Source organism: Mya arenaria, chromosome 9, assembly GCF_026914265.1.
Source record: "Mya arenaria isolate MELC-2E11 chromosome 9, ASM2691426v1".
NCBI lineage: Eukaryota > Metazoa > Mollusca > Bivalvia > Myida > Myidae > Mya > Mya arenaria.
Window position 1 is genome coordinate 21,547,769 of NC_069130.1, and position 20,447 is coordinate 21,568,215.

The 20,447-nt window shown below is 33.5% G+C and overlaps 1 protein-coding gene across 1 annotated transcript in view; it reads left to right on the forward strand.

Annotated features, from left to right (window-relative positions):
* LOC128245854 (receptor-type guanylate cyclase gcy-6-like) overlaps nucleotides 1-20,029 on the forward strand; it is a 28,274-nt gene extending 8,245 nt beyond the window's left edge. The window contains exons 2-12 of the mRNA XM_052964075.1: nucleotides 683-789; nucleotides 1,682-1,885; nucleotides 7,906-8,055; nucleotides 9,221-9,402; nucleotides 13,540-13,665; nucleotides 14,194-14,329; nucleotides 16,543-16,664; nucleotides 17,234-17,348; nucleotides 18,452-18,465; nucleotides 19,016-19,112; nucleotides 19,998-20,029. Coding sequence (XP_052820035.1) covers nucleotides 683-789; nucleotides 1,682-1,885; nucleotides 7,906-8,055; nucleotides 9,221-9,402; nucleotides 13,540-13,665; nucleotides 14,194-14,329; nucleotides 16,543-16,664; nucleotides 17,234-17,348; nucleotides 18,452-18,465; nucleotides 19,016-19,112; nucleotides 19,998-20,029 — 1,285 coding nt within the window. The remainder of the gene's footprint in view (nucleotides 1-682; nucleotides 790-1,681; nucleotides 1,886-7,905; nucleotides 8,056-9,220; nucleotides 9,403-13,539; nucleotides 13,666-14,193; nucleotides 14,330-16,542; nucleotides 16,665-17,233; nucleotides 17,349-18,451; nucleotides 18,466-19,015; nucleotides 19,113-19,997) is intronic.
* The last annotated feature ends 418 nt before the right edge of the window (nucleotides 20,030-20,447 follow it).

Genomic DNA, 20,447 nt, shown 5'->3' on the forward strand with positions numbered 1-20,447 from the left:
CATGATTTGTTATTTTCTAAGCTAAATCTTAGCAAATTTGGTCATGAGTACAAGTTGCAATTGCATTTTCTTGTGTAACCTTGACTTTGTCATTTTGACCTACTTTTAATCCTACAGTAATGTCATGTAAACCTTCACCTACAGTGTTCAGACTAATATCACTGTTTTCCTTATATGGCATTGACCATGCTTGTTTGACCTATGTTCGCAGTTTTGAAGCTTCATGTTTAATGCACATACTATTATACAAAAGGAGACAGCTGCTTCAATTATCATTCATAATATGTTTCCTTTGAAAGAAACAGCTATGCGATATGAAGACAGTGCGTTATTCTATAACTTCAGTCTGAGTGGACTAGCGCGATGGTAATCAATACTTGTTTTATCCGCTATTCCCTTTTACATACAAAAAATCACAACGCCAACAACAGTTGTTTTATTAAGTTGATCTGAAGAGTCTGTATGACGTAGATTGATTAGAATTAAACGAAATTAACAAATTGAAATCTAAATATATGAGGATTAAATGATCTTTGTCTTGCATTGATGCAGTACATACGATCAGAGAAGCGCTTTCACCGACCATTGAAATAAACGTTCGCGTCCGAGCTTTTATAGTTAACACTACATTCTAGCATGTAGGATATGAATAAAGCTTTTAACTACCAGACGTTTATTTCAGACCCATTTGGCGCGATACACTGACGGAGTCAGAAGGAGTCGGGAATGTGGTGAAGTTTGTCCAAAATGACGGTGTTGATATAATCTTCGGGTCACCATCATCGATGAGTATGTAGAACACGAGCTGATTTTACTTTTAAAAGCTGACAAAACATCGAAATTATTAGCGGCTTTTATCTTTTAACCAACACTCTTTATATGTCCCCGTTCTTTAAAGTTGAAAACATCCTCTGAATTTGAAGAATGATTCTTATTTGCCAATATGTTGGTACACTTGACCATGAGAGTATAAAGTACATCAAAAGTGTAAAAAACCTGTGGCAATGGACTAATTGGCAGGCACGCCTACCATCGTCGCATTATGTAACACTAGTCTTTGATATAACGATTTGTGGTAGCCGTTTTTGTTACAAAGATTTAAACATACTTTATTTGTTATCATCAATGTACACTCGCTTTATTATCTCATATTATGTTTTCAAAGTAATACACTAAATATATAATGTTTTATATAGCACGATATGTTGAGTTCGTTATTTATGTTTATAAATATGCACTATATAAACAATTGACGGCACGCTATGTTCCTTTGTTTGCAAAGTTTCTAAATTTCAAATCAAGTGCAATAATGCATTACAATCGACATATCACTTCAAAAGATCAAACTGCCGCTTTCAGGCGAATACTTTAACGTACCATGTGGAATTCAGTAGCAGAGGGCACTTACACCCTCGAAGCATCAATAATGCTGACACGGAAGGCATAGGGGACCAACGAAGATCTTTGATATAATGAATCTGAAACTGATTGTTCTATGCCACTGTTTGAAAGTAACAAATAAAGTTTTTTATAAATAAAATATCGTTGTTAAATGGATATGCGAGTACGATTTGCTAAATTTATTTGTAAACAGTAGAAGAATATCATCCCAAACAATTTTTGTGACACACTTAACATAGTAGTTGTGTATCCCTAACAAAAAATGTTTATATATCCATAGTTACTGTACCCGTCGCGTTTCTGACGTCATACTGGAACTTCCCACACATCACGTGGAGCGCCAATAGCTACGACCTGACAGACAAAACCAAGTTCACCACTCTTGTTCGAACCGTTGGACCGCTTAGTGAATCTGGACGGCTTCTTGTTACATTGTTCAAGAAGTTTGGCTGGAAACAGATTGCTTTGTTGTACATCGACTCAGGTTTGTTAAACTTCACTGTATTCAATAAATGTAAGATGGCTGAAAGGAGTAAAATTGTCAACTTGAGGAAAAACTGTTGTCTGAGGCAATTTTGCTGTCACCAAATAAAACATCTCATATTGATTTGCGTTATACCGAACCAAGTTTAAGTGATTACGAATATTTAAGTTTTAAACGTTTAGAAAAATGTAACTGCAGGGTATCAAAAGTTGTTTTCTTCCGTTCTTTTGACAAACGAAATAATGAAAAATAACGAAATTCATAAACAAATTGAATATGACGTGTAAAGTTTTAAATCCCTTGGATTGTCAATATGATCACTAAAATCCAAATGATGTTTGTTCAAGTTTACATTCTATAGTTTAACAAACTCTTTGAACACACGTTTTTGTAATCTTAAATTTTATTTTCGAGATCGAAAGAATTTAATTATTCTAAAATTGTACATCGGAAATGATTTTTTGATCAATACGCATGCGCATGGACATAGGTAAATCACTGTGGATTTCCGTACTGGTAAACAATGTTTACAGTACAAGCCACAAGCAGTGTAAGTGAAAATTATCTTACGATACCGTATTGATTGATTACGTAATTGAGAATAAAAAATATGTTCTCTATTGAATTAGGGTCCTTGATCGAAAACAAATGCAATACGTTATGTCAGCTAAAGCTTCTTGATTAATGCATATATCAATGTTTTGCCCGACCGGAATTAGGTAGATTCACGATCGAATAATACAATTTGGTTATTTCTTCTTTTGACGATGACTAAGGTGTTATTCGGACGAAAATGCATTGATTTCCGTTCTAATATGTACTTTCACATAATTTAGTCTAGACAGTTTTGTTAAACAATACAATTTATTCGTCTCAATATTGAAAATTATGCTGTTAATATTAAATTTCTTTATAAATGTCGTATTTCGAACACTCTTAACTTTTGGGCAGATACGTGCTACTGAGAATATGTTTGTTCAGTTGCGCTGCTTAAGAACAATGAATTGTCAAACGCATGCAAATTCAATTATAATGTACGTTTAAGAAGGCTCTCCGGTTAGCGCACTCGTTTCTCACATAGACATTCTCGTTCACCAGAGCGATGATGCTCTGCCTACCACACGCTGGTTCAGCTGCCCCTATTTTGAGTGCAAACAGCAGAAATATCAGCCAGGCAGACGTTTCTCCGTTTTCTATTAATATATTATCTTGGAGAAGGCAAACCTTGTTGATTGCCTATAGCCAATTAAAAAGGCCTTACAAACACAATTGAAAAAAGGAATTCTGACAACGACCGACTTGAGACAAGAGTCCAGCTTTCATACGCCTTAGATGATGATTACACGACACGCTTATCGCATACTTTGTACTTTCATCTTCAATGCATAAAAATTCCAATATAGCGGCGATGACGAAATGTTGCCGTACCAGTATATGTCCTACAATTAGACTCATGCTAAATCCTTAAATAGGGGAAAAATGTTTAAACCGGCGTAGCTCATTTATTTATAGTACATCTTCCCTGTTCTTGTGATACTTAGGAAAATATGTCTGAATTCATTTGATATTTTTTAAAGTTTATGTGATATTTACAAATTGGTCCCTTTTAAGGTTTATTTGGAAACCCTCGGTAATGTACATAGGAATTTCAAATCATCTCATTAATTTAGATCAAGTGAAACTGTAAGCTCGTAATATGCATTATCAAATGCACTTTTCCGTTTAATCAGTCATGTCAGTCTAAATTGGACCAGCGTAATGAAATGCGCTACGTTGGTTTATGGTCCCTCCAGAGAGGACAATGAAAGGAATATACTTATGATTACCACGTTTATTGTTTGGACCAATTTTAGGGTTTTCATAAGTCAATATGATTGCTTGTTAATAATTTGGCGAGTATCCCGTGTTTTAATTTTTCATATCAAATATGTTTTTCAAGAAATGGTAATAGATTTGATATTTTAAATGTTAAGTTATATATTGGATAATCCTAAATGAGTGTGAACAATTATTTGTGTCAACGTCAATATACCACCCTGCAGAGCTCCGACCCCTAAGAATACTCGCACAATATTGCCTCCTCCCTTTAGTATAGTCCAAATAAAATTTAAAGGTGCACTATAATATGCCCTAATAAGATTTTCCACAACTAATACAATTGTTTAAAAATACAAAACAATGATGAATAAATGTCAAAAACAATGGTTCTTATAAAGGATACCGAGTGTAATTTGAAAAAAAGTTGCAGAAAATACGGTATTCCTACCTTATGAGACTATTGTAAATCACAGAAAATCTTTAAGCATTTTTTTAAATATTTTTTTTGCGTTTTGAGCCATTAAATACATGATTACAATCGTGCTATCAGTAAGTAATATTTTCCATATATGCATTATTTAGTAAGTAGTTAAAGGTTTATCACTTAAAATGTATGTTTGTTATACATGTTTTTGAATTGATTTTGAATAAGAGTGTCACTATAAAGTATATTGACCTTAAAACTTCTTGCGTTAAAGAACATACAATTGTGAAATATTATGCATCTTCTATAATATGTATTGTTTGAGATTGATATAATGTTTCGTAGCTTCAATTTAATATTTCATGATGGACTTGCTCGCATTTAACAAGTCAAGTCAAGTCAAGTCAAGAGTTTATTTTGTAAATAAAGGCCTCCGGCCCAAAAAACATTTCAAAATAGTAAACATCATACGTAATGCTTTAAGTTGTGTCAAAGTACATTTATACATGAGCTGAAAAAGTGAACAAAAAGTGTAACTATTCTTATTTATTGATACAATTCATAAGATGAAATATGTACACTGCTAATTTTCTTATTGTGTTAAAGTCATTTGTGGATAGTAGGGCATAAAAACTATTCAGATCATCACCAGATTCATACCAATTTAACAAATGTTGGTTCCTTATATATGTATATTTTTTACAACGAAAAAAGGCATGATATTCACAATCAATTTCAGATATATTATAGTTCAGTAGACAGAAATTGCATAATCGATCATGCAAAGCAATGCTTAATTGCCTTCCAAGTTCAATATGCAAATAATGATTAGAACATCTAAATTTAGAATATGTAATTTTATGTTTTAGTGGCATCTCTATCAACAAATATCGTTCGATGTTAAGTAAGCTTTTAAAGTGGCTGTAGTGGTAACATCGGCTGGCATTACTCACATGATCGTGCCAAGTGTGAGTAAAACAGTCTCTAAACATTTTAACAAATAAATTACAATCACCAATATCTTGTGATATCCAAGCATATCAAAAGCCATAAGTAAAAAGAAGACTTTTTACTTTGGTAGCCCAACAGATCCTTCCCGCATCATCTAGGGACTTTAACATTATGTAACATTGCCTTGGATACCTTCCAGATGGCATAGATAATAATTTACACCAATACCTTGGGAGCCATAACAAAGTATTGGCTTAATCATTGTATCAAAAATCTTGAAAAGATCTTCAGCTGGAAAATAACCAAACGGTTCGATAGTTTCAAAGCAAAAATCGCCTTTTGTGCCTGAGAAGCTAGTTTAACATGCGCTGAACTCCAGGACAACTGTGGAGTAAACAACAATCCCATATATTTGTATACAGAAGTAGTTTTAATTGACTGTCCTCGATATAACCATTTTCCATATGCTCGTAGAGGACCACCATTACGGAATACAATGATTTCAGTTTTATCAAGATTTATTTCCATTTCAGTATTAAAACAAAATTGATCGACTGCGTTTACCTGTTGTTGTAACTTAATTGCAGTTTCAGCGCAATTGGCAACATCATCAGCAAACATTTAACATATAATGTCTGGAATATCATTAGTTATAAAAATGCCTGAACCACAATTTAGCCTTAAAATAGAGGATAACTCGTCTATAAACAGAGCGAATATTGTTGAACTTGACTTATCCCCTTGTCTAGTACCAATATTACAGGCAAAAGACTCCGTGACATTATACTATTTGTCCATTAACAAAATTTTAATTATGTACATGAATGCATTGTCTGTTTATAGTTAATCGCTGAAAAATGACATTTGCTAAAAATCAACTTCACATTCGTTTCAATATTTATGCGAAAAGCTACAGAAACAAGCTCAGTAGCAAAAAGTTAAAAAAAACCAAAGTGGTTTACTTTTCAAAATTAATAAAATTTTAATAAGCGGCAAAACAGCATATCGTTGGACAGTGCTAAATAGTTAAGTATGCTTAATGCTTAAATATAACGAGCGTTTTGATTGGTCGACAATGATTTCAGGAAAATGATCTATTTATAGGTTTGCACTCGATTTTGAAACAATTGAATCAGAGGTTTGATTTTTAATTATCAAACCTCTGATGAATGAGACTGAACCTAGGCGACCCCGGTTCGATTCCAGGCCTGGACGCATGTGAGTTTGGTTTGTGGTCACCAAGCCGGACAAGTTGGTTTTCTCCGGGTACTTCGGTTTCCCCCACAACCAAGATCACACTTCTGCGTTACACCGTGCCAACGAGAGTGATTTATATACTGTTATAATAACTTGTTTCATAATCGTTTTAAAAAAATATGTTTAAAAAAATCATTTAAATGCGAACACTCAACATAAATATGATCTTCAGGCAAAAGTGTCTGATCCTTTTCAGTAATAAGGTAATTATAATGGAAGACTGTTATAGACATAATAGCCCAGACGATATTATATCTTACTTAAAGAGTCACTGAACAATGTAATTTCTAAGAAATTTCTAAAAACGTTTTCATATCCTCATTGTCACGTACGAAAATTATGTCGTCATTTGGAAATACATTTTAAACATTGGTAAAAGTAGCACGAGTACATCATACTTCTGTATTTTAATTGCCCGTAGTATTTTACATAAGAATTTAATTTTGTAACAATGGGTGATGGTATCGGTAGCTCATTAAATACTGACTAAGGGCATACCAAACTGATTCTATGTTTATCATCGTAGATTATGTTTAACGTTGCTCAAGAACTAATGACTAAGACTGACTGTCAGATTGACTCTATGCTTATCGCCATAGGTGACGGTAAGGGCAGCACATCGAATTTTAATTAAAGGCATATCAGAATTGTTCTAGGTTGCTCATCGTGGATGATGTTAAACGTAGTTCATGAAATAATAACTAAGCGAATACAAAATTTAATAATTAAAAAATGCAAACAAAATTTAAAATAAAGTTTTGAATAAAACGTACCTTAATAAAATTGCTGAATACTTTATTGAACTAATGTTGGAATAGAGGTATGTTATCTATAGAAAAATGTAGAAAATAACTTAAAAAAATGAAGGTTCTTTTTACTGGCCTTTCCCAATTACTTTGTATTGTTACAGGCCTTTTCAGTGATAGGATATTTGATCTCAATTTAAAGAAGAATTGATTTTTCATTTGAATAAATTTGATGCTGTGTTATATATGAGCACAATGCAAATGTTGAAATATACTTACATATATTTATTCAAACGGTTGTGTTCAACATATTTTTGTCATATGGAGTGAACTCACTTTTAGCAAATAATAGCCACTTTGGCTGACATATTAAAGATGCACTGTCACTTCCAAATAAGATAACCACAATTAATAATATTGTTTTAATCTTCCACAAAGGATGTATAAATGTCAAAAACAATAGTTCTTATGAAGGATACTGAGTTGAATTTGAAAGAAATGAGCATAAAACACGGTATTTCGACCTTATGAAACTATAGTAGACCACAGTAATTATTTTAACATTCACCAATCGTTTAATAATTTTGCGCTTTCTGCTATTAAATACACGGCTACAATATTATAATCAGTAATAAATATTTTCCGCACATTATATAGCAAGTAGTTAAAGGTTTATCAGTCAAAATCTATGTTTGTTATACATGTGTATGTATTGATTTTGAATAAGAGTGTCACTTCAAAGAAAAAAGAACATTTGTCATCGAAAACTTAAGTTCAACAATATATAAATCATTAAATGCGGACTTCATTCCCATTTATTTCAGGAATGTGTGAATACAGCGCTAATGGTTTAAAGAAAGAGTTCGGAGTCAACAATTTGGTCATCATGCAGAGTGTTGTTTATCCTAGGAACGCTGAGCTTACTGACGCCATCATTGATGAATATCTCTCCCTCGTTAAGCAGACCAGTAGAAGTAGGTCAAGCTTATTTTTTTATTTTGCAGAGCACATACTTTAATGTAGATCAACATTAGAGTCTAACATACTGTAGACCAGTTCAAGTAGAAAAAATAACTTTAAGTACTCCACTAGCAAATCAAAGTAGTTCCAACTTAAAGCTTATTGTAAGAAGGGTGTTCAAAACGTTCGCAAAAAAATGCCTTATTTTTTCAAATCGCATTTTCGGGTAAATTACTGTTATAAAACCTAAAACTAAGTATTCATAGCTAAACCAATAGAAGTCAGTTAATATTAACTCATGCTGCAAACCAATTGCAGTCGTTCAATAGAACGTGCTTGTGAAGAATCTATCCATACAACTTTAGATGAGTCAAGGGATCGGCTTTAAGGTTATGGCTCAGTACATTGCACTTAACATGACTGAAGGAATCGGCTCTACAACAAAGAGACGGTACTTACAATTATAAATGAGTTAAAGGATCGGTTCTATATCAAATCGCAATGAAGAGTCTGTACATACAACTACAAATGAGTTTAAGAATCGGCTCAATAAAACGTTGCAATGAGAAGCCAGTACATATAACAATAAATGAGGTAAGGAATCGTGTCAAACCAAAGTTTGTGTGAAAGGCCAGTACATACAACTATATAAGACTATCTGTAGATAGAAAAAATGTTCAAAATGCATTTACAGTCAAACTAGGCAGTGCTACACAAATGAAAAAATGTATGTGTGTATGTATGTAAACATGTATGTAATCGAAGGCTTGTCATTATCCAAGTATGCTTATACTTAAAAAAGTGTAGTGCTTTTTTAATTCCAGAAATTAAATTCTAGTTAATTTTCAAAATGTTTCTTTATCATTTAGCAAGAATATTACTAAAATGCATTAATGGGCTGGTCCGAAGCATTTTTGGCACAACAAATCAGCCCAGCAATTAGTTCATGTTTGCGCAACACGAATTGTCAAGAACATAATCAATTTCTAAATGTGTAATACTCCTCAACACACTCAAAACATCTATTAAAGATGCATTCTGATATTTTCAAAAATATTGTACATCAATTACATAAACTCACTTTTGTATAATATTGTGGAATACATTTTATACTAAAAACAATGTAATGCATATTGGCGCAGAGATTCCATCATTACATCATCTGATTGATGTTTACAGTTATATTTCTGTGCACTGAAGATCACACTCGACGATTTGTAGTCCGAGCATGCGAATTGGGAATGTGCAACGGGGACTTTGTATTTATTTACACGATGATCTACGTGACAGCGCAGTTTCCATGGAAACTTGGACTTCCTGATGACGCCATTGCTAAAGCTGGTTACAAGAATATGGTGTATGTAAGTAAATCTAAATGACATGCCAAAGTAACTTTATAAGCTCATTTAACAAGTTTTTTTTAAGTCTTATATGGCCCCACAGCTACGTTTCAACGTACGTTTATTTCATGACAAAAAGAATAATAGACATCTTTTGCCTTTAACGAAATTTGAATACGAAACCTAAATGATATTCCATTTAATGTGTGTTTAAAACAGAATTTCATTTTAAATTAATAATTCCTCCGAAATCTTATTTTACACTTGTTTTCATTAATTTCAAAATTTTAACACCTCTTTCTCAAAACAATTAAAAAAGTATGTAGTGGCCATTACCTGTATATTGTTGCTATCAATAATCTCACATTGAACACATGAACACACAACAAACACTGGGCTTATGTATGTATATATCTTTGAATCACATTACACGAAATACATGTATTTAACAACAGCAATAGGTTGGTTGGGCTTTCATGATTTAAAGGGGCTAGACAGCAGATGGACCCAAATTAGGCAAATAAAGAATTTTCTCAGAACAAGTCTATTTTTGAAAATTAAATACGAATTAGAATAATAAATCATTTTAGTACATGATTAAAAGAACATTTCGTCCTCATCTCATCTGAGTTTACCCGTTTAAAATATCACATAATGGTTTCCCAGTTAATAATGTGTATATTTAGTATTTGAATGTCACGTGATTATAACAGATACATTTACCGACGTAATTAAAAATTTACTGGGATTTACGTGGAAGGCATACCCATTGCATTTCAAATTGAAACAATACGCAAACTCTGCTAAAGGGAGATGTGTCGTAGGCGATATGATACATCAGTAAGTACTTTTCAATTCGCTGTACACAACGATATCAATATTATGCAAGTTTTTGATAATACTCTCTTTGTTTTCAATGGTATCAACTGGTGTTTAGTCTCTTAAAATACTTTATAACCTATGTTATTTTTAGTACTATTATAGGAATAAAATGTAATCTTGCCTTACAAATGTCTACGGGTATGTATCGACCCAACTTTTGAACTGACCTGAAACACCACCAAACCATCTGGGCTACGTGCTCGTCGACAAGAATCTACTGCTAATACATCGTCCTCGCCGGTTTTAATTGCCCTAGTGATCAAACACTGACCAATTGTGGCCGAACCTTTGCCAGGTAGGAAAGAAGACTGGCATCCATAATAGTATTGGAACAACATATAAATATCAAATATATACATAGATAAATATAAAATGATACTTTGGGTTTAGTATTGTAAGATCGAGAAACTTGACATGCGTATAACGATATTCCTAAGTTTACATAATTACACATCATTAGTGTAGAGTTTAAGCTTTGATAGATTTCACGTCTCGTTACATTTCTCGCTAAAACGTGCTCATTTGAACTGAACTGGTTTCAGTTGGATTTACGTAAAAAAGGATGCCCAAGCTTATTATACTGTTTTTCGCTCATAACTTTCCAGCAGGTTAACGACTGGTGCACTTTAAAACTTAGCACAGTCGTGGTCCAAATTGGGTCTCGCTTAAAGGACAATTTTGCCAGAAAGAAAGCATATAGTGCATGTAGAAAACACAAGAAGAAAACTCAGCACATTTTTGTCCAATTTAGGTCTCGCTAAAAGGAGAAAGTCCTAAAAGGACCTTTTCATCAAGCACACAAAATTACCGGAAAGTAAGCATATAGTGCAAGAATAAAACGTTTTCTAAATGAAAACAAAACACCTGCTTTACCTGATATTAAAAACTTCTTCAGCCTATTGTTGCAAACATGTTAATTGCTTCGTGAGTATTTTTGATGGATTCCATGATGAATACGATAGGCGACCAGTCATCACATAAAAAGATACCAACAATGGTATTATATTAGAAATGTTGTACAAATGACTGATAACAAGATTGTAACCGTGAATTAAATAGCACAAAAATATTAAATGATTGGTGAATGCTAAAATATTTATTGTTGTCAATTATGGTTTAATAAGGTAAAAATACCGTATTAATGCTCATTTCTTTCAAATTAAACTCAGTCTCCTTCATAAGAACCATTGTTACTAAACAATTAAGGAGTAGATATCAGTAAAATTGCTTACACTCTACTACAAACATTATCGAACTTAATAAACTGCTAAAAAGCCATGTTATTTAGTAATTACTGAAGTTTTCTGTGAAACTTGAGCATGGTTCGTATTTGGAAAATACTTTATTTCCTGTTACTTATTACTTATTCCCTCCTCACAATTATTGTTTCCATTCTATTCTAACGTTGTCCCTGTATTAAAAAAAATATATAACACAATTCAGAACACTGAAATAGTTTGTCAATATTTCAAAGGAAAATTGTATTCGCTAAGTAATATTACGATAAGCCTGTTAATAAATATGTACAAGGTGGTATTTGATAATTAGAATGTTCTGTTTCAGACAAGTATAATTTACTTGAAATCAAACGTTTGAAGATATGAAAATGACATGAGCTTCTTGTAATTTCATTAATAAAACGCGCTTGCAAATTAGCGTATTAAGCCGTTCGCGTTCATTATGAACATTTGCACCGAAGGAAGATTCATGTGGAAACACCCAGTATTTCACTGTCATACTAATCAAAGCAAATTGGCCTTAATTTAAAACCAACATACCTAATTCATTTCCCAAACTCATTTACAACTCATTTTAAGGGCATAAAATGAAGCAAACTCTTAAAGTGACACTCTTATTCAAATTAAATACATACACATGTATTACAAACATACATTGTATGTGATAAACCTTATACTACTAACTGAAAAATGCATTTATGAAAAATATTGATAACAAGATTGTAACCGTATATTTGGTAGCTGAAAATGCAAAAAATATTAAATGATTGGTGACTGCTTAGAGATATACTGTGACCATCTGTCTTCTCATGCGGTATAAATACCGTGTTGTCTGCACCTTTCTTTGAAATTAAACTAGGAATCTTTCATAAGAACCATTGTTTTCGACATTTATTCATCCTTTTTGGTATATTCAAACAATATTATTAATTGTGGTAAATCTTATTTGGGAGTAAGAGTGCACCTTCAAACCGTTGTTATCTTTTTAAAACCGCAAGTACACTTGTTTGCCCTAAAGAATCCTTTGGAAATATATTGACAAAAGTTTTATGTATGCAAATTATTTGAGAAACTACGCTATAAAAAGAGTCAAAATACATCGATCTATACAACGTATGGTATAAAATGAGTTAAAATTGAGGAGATTTGATTTAATCATTTTTAATATATTGGGGTCAATGATGTTACCATACCGTTTGGAGTGCTTCGCGGGTTATCAATTAGTGGCACATCCGAATAACTTCAGGGAAGTAGCTGCATTGAAGTGTTCCGTGGTCAATTACATGTGTGGCGCAACCAAGTCGCTTCAGTCAGGCGAATGTACTGCAGTGGTCCTCGGTCCCGAACATTTATATAACTTGCACATCAAAAATAGCTTAGCCCAGCATATGTATTGCAGGTTTCCTCGGTCAATAACATTTATATAAATGGCACACAAAAATTAGTTTAGCAAAGCAGCTGTATTGCAGGGGACCTCGGTCAATAACATTTATATAAGTGGCACATCCAAAAACGTTTAGCCAAGCAGCTGTATTGCAGCGGACCTTGTTTCGGACATCTATATCGTTCGTTCTCTAACGTTCTCTTATATTTAATATGAATAAATGACATTTTTCAATTCCTATCCTTGTTTGTCAATTACTCGAAACAAATGAACTCAACTCTTACATTTAAGAGAGTACTCATAAATGTATATAAGTGACACATCCAAAATAGTTTAGCCAAGCAGATGTATTGCAGTGGTTTTTGGTCCATTACAGTTGTAGAACATCCGAAATAACTTCAGCCTATCAGTTATATTGCATAGTGCTTTGTAACGGAATGTGTATACGCCCATTGCTCATAAAGCTGCAAAATAGTACTTCAGTACCGCAGAATTTCACTCGCTCAAAGGTGTTAAGAATAATAAAACGTGATCCAAATATGCGCATTACGCAGTGTGAAATAAATACAAAAGCACGGTGTTGTGGACCAAATTTAAATAACATCATTTTCCCTAATTATGCTTTCTCTCATTTTCAGTGCATTTCTTTTTCAGATATCTCGAGGACAATGGGTGGACAATGAGGCCAAGAGACGCATGGACGAGTTTCTTATAGACGTTGTCGACCGCATGGCTGAGCCGCCCTGGAATGACTCCTACGCAAAGAATAATAACTTCAGTGTATGCCGTAGATATATGCAACCATTTGCACAACTTATCATGTATTTATAAGCCTGAAAAATGAATAATATTTTGGAGATAATGCCGAAATCGAAAAATATATAAACCGGTTACGTGGTTAAAAATGCGGTGAACATCGATGTCACACGGCATATTTAAATAAATAAATATAATATAACAGCCCAATGCCATATAGTTGTCACAGCAATATAAAAATATCAGATGATTTAAAGTAAGGGTGAAAATCAATCTGTTTAGGTCACATTGTAATCGATAAAATCAGATCATTTACGTCGAAAAGAGCCATTTTTTTACCAAGCAGATAGTTCTGTTTAGCATTTATCCTCGGTACAAAAACTGCTCCTATGAATCTTTGTGAACTGCAACCCGCCCCATACCCAACGCGTAGCAACGCAGTTCAAGTTATGACTGGCTTTTAATATACTAGTAAGTCCGCGAGGTGTTCATAGCTGTTCGTACATTTCGTCATCAAAAGACATGCATTATTTCGGTTGATTCGACTTCCAGGCTGATATAGGCGTGTCGGACCTTCACGACGCCATGTATTTGTACGGCCTTTGGCTGAACCACACCACTGATAATGAACTTGACCACAAGGATGGAGCAGCCTTCCTGAATTTCAGCAGGGGCATGCACTTTGAAGGTACCAACATTCTCGTTCTCTTTAGCTTTAGATTTAAACATAATTAAAATTTCAAGTCAAATCAAGTCAATGGTACAATGAAAACAACAGGGACAACCTGTAGTAGACAGAACAAATATACAAAGGTCATGTTTAAAGGCACGAAGCTACTTTTCAAGGCCCATTAAACGCATGTAAATGCCTTTAAAGAAGTGCCTACTTGACATTAAAAAAGATTATGACGCATGCATATGTGGTCATTTGGTGTTATTGCCATCATTCAGATACTCACAAAAATGACTACGCATGCATTAGCAAGTAAATTAAACCTTTCATAAGCATATGCTATATGAAAATGAACATTGTAAAGACACTAAGAACACCCGATAGCTTGTTTTGCCTTCAACTGCACAGCAATGAGCAACTTTTAACGAGCAACATTCGAGGTCGACAATGTCACCTGACATCATCCGTGTTTGATAAGATGGGTCGCTGCCAAGCATTTGTCTTATTCACAGAGTTTATTTAGTGGTTTTGACGTTTATTTCATATCAAAATTGGTCATATGAACCTCTGTTTTGCGATTGTAACAACACCCATACATTACTCGCACTACATCGAATTAAATCGAATTAATGTTGTTTATGTATGTATCGCATTCTATCATACACTCTCGTGCCTGAAATCGGACAAAAGCCTCGTACACTCGTTTACACCCCAAATAACCAGTAATTTCAAAGGCGGTCCGGACTACTGTCGAAGAAACTGGTGCATACTCGTAAATGTTTATTATCATTTCTCCAACACTATCGACGGAAAACCGAGAAACCCCGTACAAACATTTTGAACGAACTTTTCACTCACAACGCGCAAACATTTATGGCCATTTTAAGTGAGTTTTAACAAACTCCGATTATATGCACATTTGCTCATTTACAGCAAGAATTTCAACGTTTTGTTGCTAACAATATTGTTAAACGACTAAGTGGTAACCTAAAGGATCTTCAACATTCATTAAATTTACATACATCAATCGGATTCAATTTTCATAGCCATGAATTTGTACTCATCTTGAACACTGGTTAAGTTCACACAACAAATATAACGATTTCAAGGCTGAGGTAACCTAAGATCTTTAATGAAATTGGTTTCTGGTTTTCGTCTTGAAGACTGCTAAGTTAAGATCACCAATGAAATCGTTTAGTGATTGCAATAAGTGCTAAACAATACTCGGGGCGAATGTATGCGGTGACTTTACAATTACAACTTGCATGACAGTCTGTTTAATTTAATAGATAAAGATATATTACCGTCAATGAAACTGTTAAATGGACACGGGTAGGCTATCCTGCAGGAGAAGATCTACAAGCTGCCTGTATTAGAATATCTCTTTGAACGGTTAACAGTTTATTTCATTTACTACAGTTATCATACATGATTGAAAATAATATATCAGCTGTTACTATGAACCAACAACCAACCTGAAGCTTTCGAAGCAACCCTAATTGTAAAATATCTATGTGTTATTTCCATTAAGCCAGTTGTTTAAATTCCATCTCATTGAAACCTTATCGTCTAGACGTTCTCTTTAATTATAAATTCCTGTAGACTTCCGCTAAATAATTCAGCCAAATCCCTGGATAGCAAGTCTGCAACAAGGAAATGTCAATTATTGTGTGTGTTTTTATTTTGTCAATAAATAATGAATATATTAGAGATTAGCAATTAATTTACAAAAGCGAAGGAGTTGATTCGTGTACATTTTCAATGAATTTTGTTTTAATATTATGTTACAGTCTCTAGACCACACAACATGAAGCACACGTATTGACCCTCATTCTGCGATGAAACTTTCTATTTCCTTTGTAAATAAATTACAGCATTTTTTTGTGATTCGGCGAATGGTGAGCAACCATTGTATCTTCTTAGAGCCATGGAACTAGCTATAACTTTTGTTTAACTCCTATAACTATAGCCAGTTTATAACAAATGTCAATACCGCTAAAGTTTCGTTTTCTTGAATGATCACATTAGTTTAAACATTATGTATTTTAAACGATTGTGAAGGAAGTAATAACTTTTACTAAGTCACTCTCGTTTGCACGATGCTGCGCGAGAGGGTGGTCTTGTGTTGTGGGGGAAAACCGGAGTACCCGGAAAAACGCACTTGTCCGGCTTGGTGACCAATAACAAATTATCACATTGAATCGATCTGTTTCCAATCTTTTTTACAGGTATATCAGGCCCATGTGACATAGGTATAAATGGTGACAGGGTGCCGTATTTTTGGGTCCATCAATATGTAGGATCGAAGGTCGAGGCTCGGATGGTAGCCATTTCAGAAAACATGAATACGGTAACATGTCTATATGAGTTCGTATGTATTGTTTGTGGAAATAAGTGTTGCATGTGTACTTATATGTGGGAACTTATAGTTCGCCCTTATACAGCCATTATCATAATGTTATTTTACAATCGGAATTTTAATTTGAAATTTTAAGAAAGAAACAGAAACGGTATGGATGGGTATTATTTAAAAAAAACAAACAATGCACATTTGTCAAAATATTTTAGGGGTTCGCGTATCATATTTCTATTAAACAAATAACTTGCTTGAATTTGATTTTAAAAATGGAAACAAAAATCGTGTCTCCGAAAGGGAATTGCATTCTGACTACTTATATGTAAAAATAAATGCTGGAAAATCATAATAAGTAAAATCCTTTTTTTTATTTGAACGTTATGGCTGATAGACATAACGTGCGATTTCAGTTTATACTTTACTAGTATATTTTTAAATCTGGTCGATAGATTGCCGTTTGATTACAGGTTAAACATGACGTGTATTATTTGTAACGCTGGTCGATTGGTACACCGTGTGGCTTAAAGATGCACTATTACTCCTACATAATCTACTGTTTTCAGGTCATCAATGATATAGATGGCGGGTTCATTTGGGACACTGCAGACGGCATGGCCCCAAGAGATGTTCCAAAGTGTGGATTCTATAACGAGCTTTGTCTCGTCTACCAGGCCACAAGTATGTTTTAACGAATATTAAACCCTGTTGCATGAACGGATGGTTTGGCCATAAACCCCAATTAACACAAAATTAAATACTGACCTAAGTGTAATTAAAACTCTGATATTATAAATAATTGGCTTTGCCAAGAAATCGGCGTACAAATGTTAAAGATGCACTCTTACTCCTAAATAAGATTTATCACAATTAAAATAATTGTTTTAAGACAACAAAACGGATGAATATATGTCGGAAACAATGTTTGAATTGAAAAAAAGATACAGAAAACACGGAACTACCTCGTAAGACCATTATAGATCGCAGTAAATCTTTAAGCGTGCGCCAATCATTTAATATTTTTCTTGCGTTTTCAGCTACTAAGTCCACGATTCCAATCTTGTTATCAGTAATTAATAGTTTCCATCAATGCATTATTTAGGAAGTAGTTGAAGGTTTACCACTAAAAATGTATGTTTTTTATACATATGTATGTATTGATTTTGAAAAAGAGTGCCACTTACACTCTGTGCTTGTTGTTTTGTGCGTCTCTTGTTCCTTTGACTACTTAGCTATCAACATGTGATTATTAAACTACATTACCATCTGAATATATGGATTCAAATGAAGGACAATTTACTAACTTGCTTGCGATTTTCACAGCGATGAGTGGTAACAGTATAGCCAGTTACCTTAACTGTTTTATTTTGTAAGCTACATATAGCTTAACTACTCCGTATAATGCTCAATATTCCTACATAACATATCTAAATATATGCTAAATATTATTGTATAAATAATTTCTTATGAAATATTAGTATATACTTTTTGCAGTTAAACCTGTCGAGGGAGACTACTTAGCCTTCGACATATGATTTTTGCGCTACTTTGCTTTGTGCTACATTACAGTATTATGTTACAGGGACAAACTTGTAGCGCAATATGTGCTGTGGATTTGTTTCAGTGACACAAAAATCAAAAACAAAATTACAAACGGACAAACGAGTTAGTGGTTTAGCGTTCTTGGCGTTTGCCTCCGCATCATTTTACTCAATTAAATGATTATTACAATGGTTTAAGATGTATGAGATGAAAACGTTTCACATATTTGTATCCATTTTCAGGTTCAACAACACTGGTAATTGTATCATCAATAGCAACAGTGATGGTATTTTGTGCGGCCCTTGTAATTGGGTTTGTTATAAGGTGAAATAAAAAATAAAATACAAATTGTGCCAAAATCAGTATTGAATACAAATGAATCATTATTTTAAGAGAAGACATCTTTGATCTTTGTTTCTCTTCTTTCTTTACATATAAACGTATATCGATTTGTGTTATGACAACTTCACCAACCATTGCAGGCGACGTATTTCGTCAGCGCAATAAAGTCCATTTACCCGATGAATAAGAATGTACCAACGAAAGCGTATATCGTATAAACATATGATGTGATCGTGTTGTATTGTATACGTTTTAGTTCGACTCAAATAGATGTAACAGCCAAACCCAGATAAAATCTTCTTTCGTAAAATTTGCTTACATCTATTTAAAAAAACAACCTACACATGTTTGACAGGCCACATGTATTATATAGCTTAATATTGCTAAATATTGCACTAAAAATACATGTATAGCATTTGATGAATTTTCATTATATTATAATTGTTCAATCATTTGTATGAAAGGAAGCGGAAATTGGAAAAGAATATGATACAACGTGTGTGGCGCGTACAGATCGGGGAAATCGAGATGCCAAGGTCCAAGGTCGGCATTGGGTCAAAGGTAAGCTTAAAAGCAACATTGTACATCTCAGTATCACATCAATTTGTCTGCACTGTACATAAGAGTAATATAGCTATTCGAACATAAAATTCTACAGTGTGACAATAAAACCCCTTATTTTTCTGGAAATATGTATGTTATTAACGTTGTTTTGATAATTTAATCATCTTAAGAAATATTTGGTATATGTTACTAGGTCATTTTATTGAGATAGTGCGTAGTACCCTCAGCCGTTCGACAGTATTTCATATTGTGTTAAAACACCAACATCATATAATACAAGTTTTAGTGTTGTAAATAATTTTATTAGTTGTCAAGTGTGTTTGTTTTCACAAGCGAGAGCAAAGCAGACATCAGATCTTAACCGGAAGCAGAATGCCTTAAACGCGGTCTGCATACCCTCAGTTTTAAACCCATGTACAGACTCTTAGATATTAACCAGCACTACACTGAAAATCCGGCTCTAGATGATCGCTTTAAACTTCCAAATTGACCTTAAATTAAGGTTTTAAAAGGTTTTCTTTGTTCACACGATAGTTTAATGATATAATGTGATAAGTTTAACCTCACATGACGATCTTAGAGGACTTTGAGCCTATAGGCGCTTGGGCATCCTACTGAGCTATCTTGCCCACTGGTTAATATTATCACAAACTACATTTTTAAAGTAAACACTACCATTTGAATAATTGTGTTAAAATGAAGGAAAATTTACTAAATTTCTTGCGATTTTCACAGCGATGAGAGTTAAATGTTGTTTTTGAAAGCTACACATATATAAACTATTCGGTATTGTTCAGAATATTCCAACAAACATATCTAAATAAATGCTAAATATTATTGTATAAATTATTTCTTATGAAATATTAGTATATACTTTTGCAGTTAAACCTGTCGAGGGGGACGGTGTCAAATAGTAATATTGAGCTCACACGTAAGTACATCATTGTTCCAACCATGTTCTTATATGTTAAGTTCGGAGGTCTACCCAAACTATTAAGTAATGATTTAATGATATCAGTATGCATCTATTTTAATTTCTGACCGCAAAAATATGTGACTTTGACGCAGGTCCAATTATCTCAATGGTTTTGAAAAAAGGATACTCCCTACGAATAAATATGATAAAAAAACACTTTCAACTCTAAAATTTATGGCGTAAATAACTCGTCTTATAATCATTTACAGAAAATTTGGAGACATCATCTTACGCAATAAATTAAAATTATCTGTTTCCAAAGCTTTGTTTCTAGTCATCAACTGGCAACATTAAATTGCGCAGCGTTGTAAATTTTGCGATGATCTGATGAAAACAAGCATTCAGCGGCGTCACTA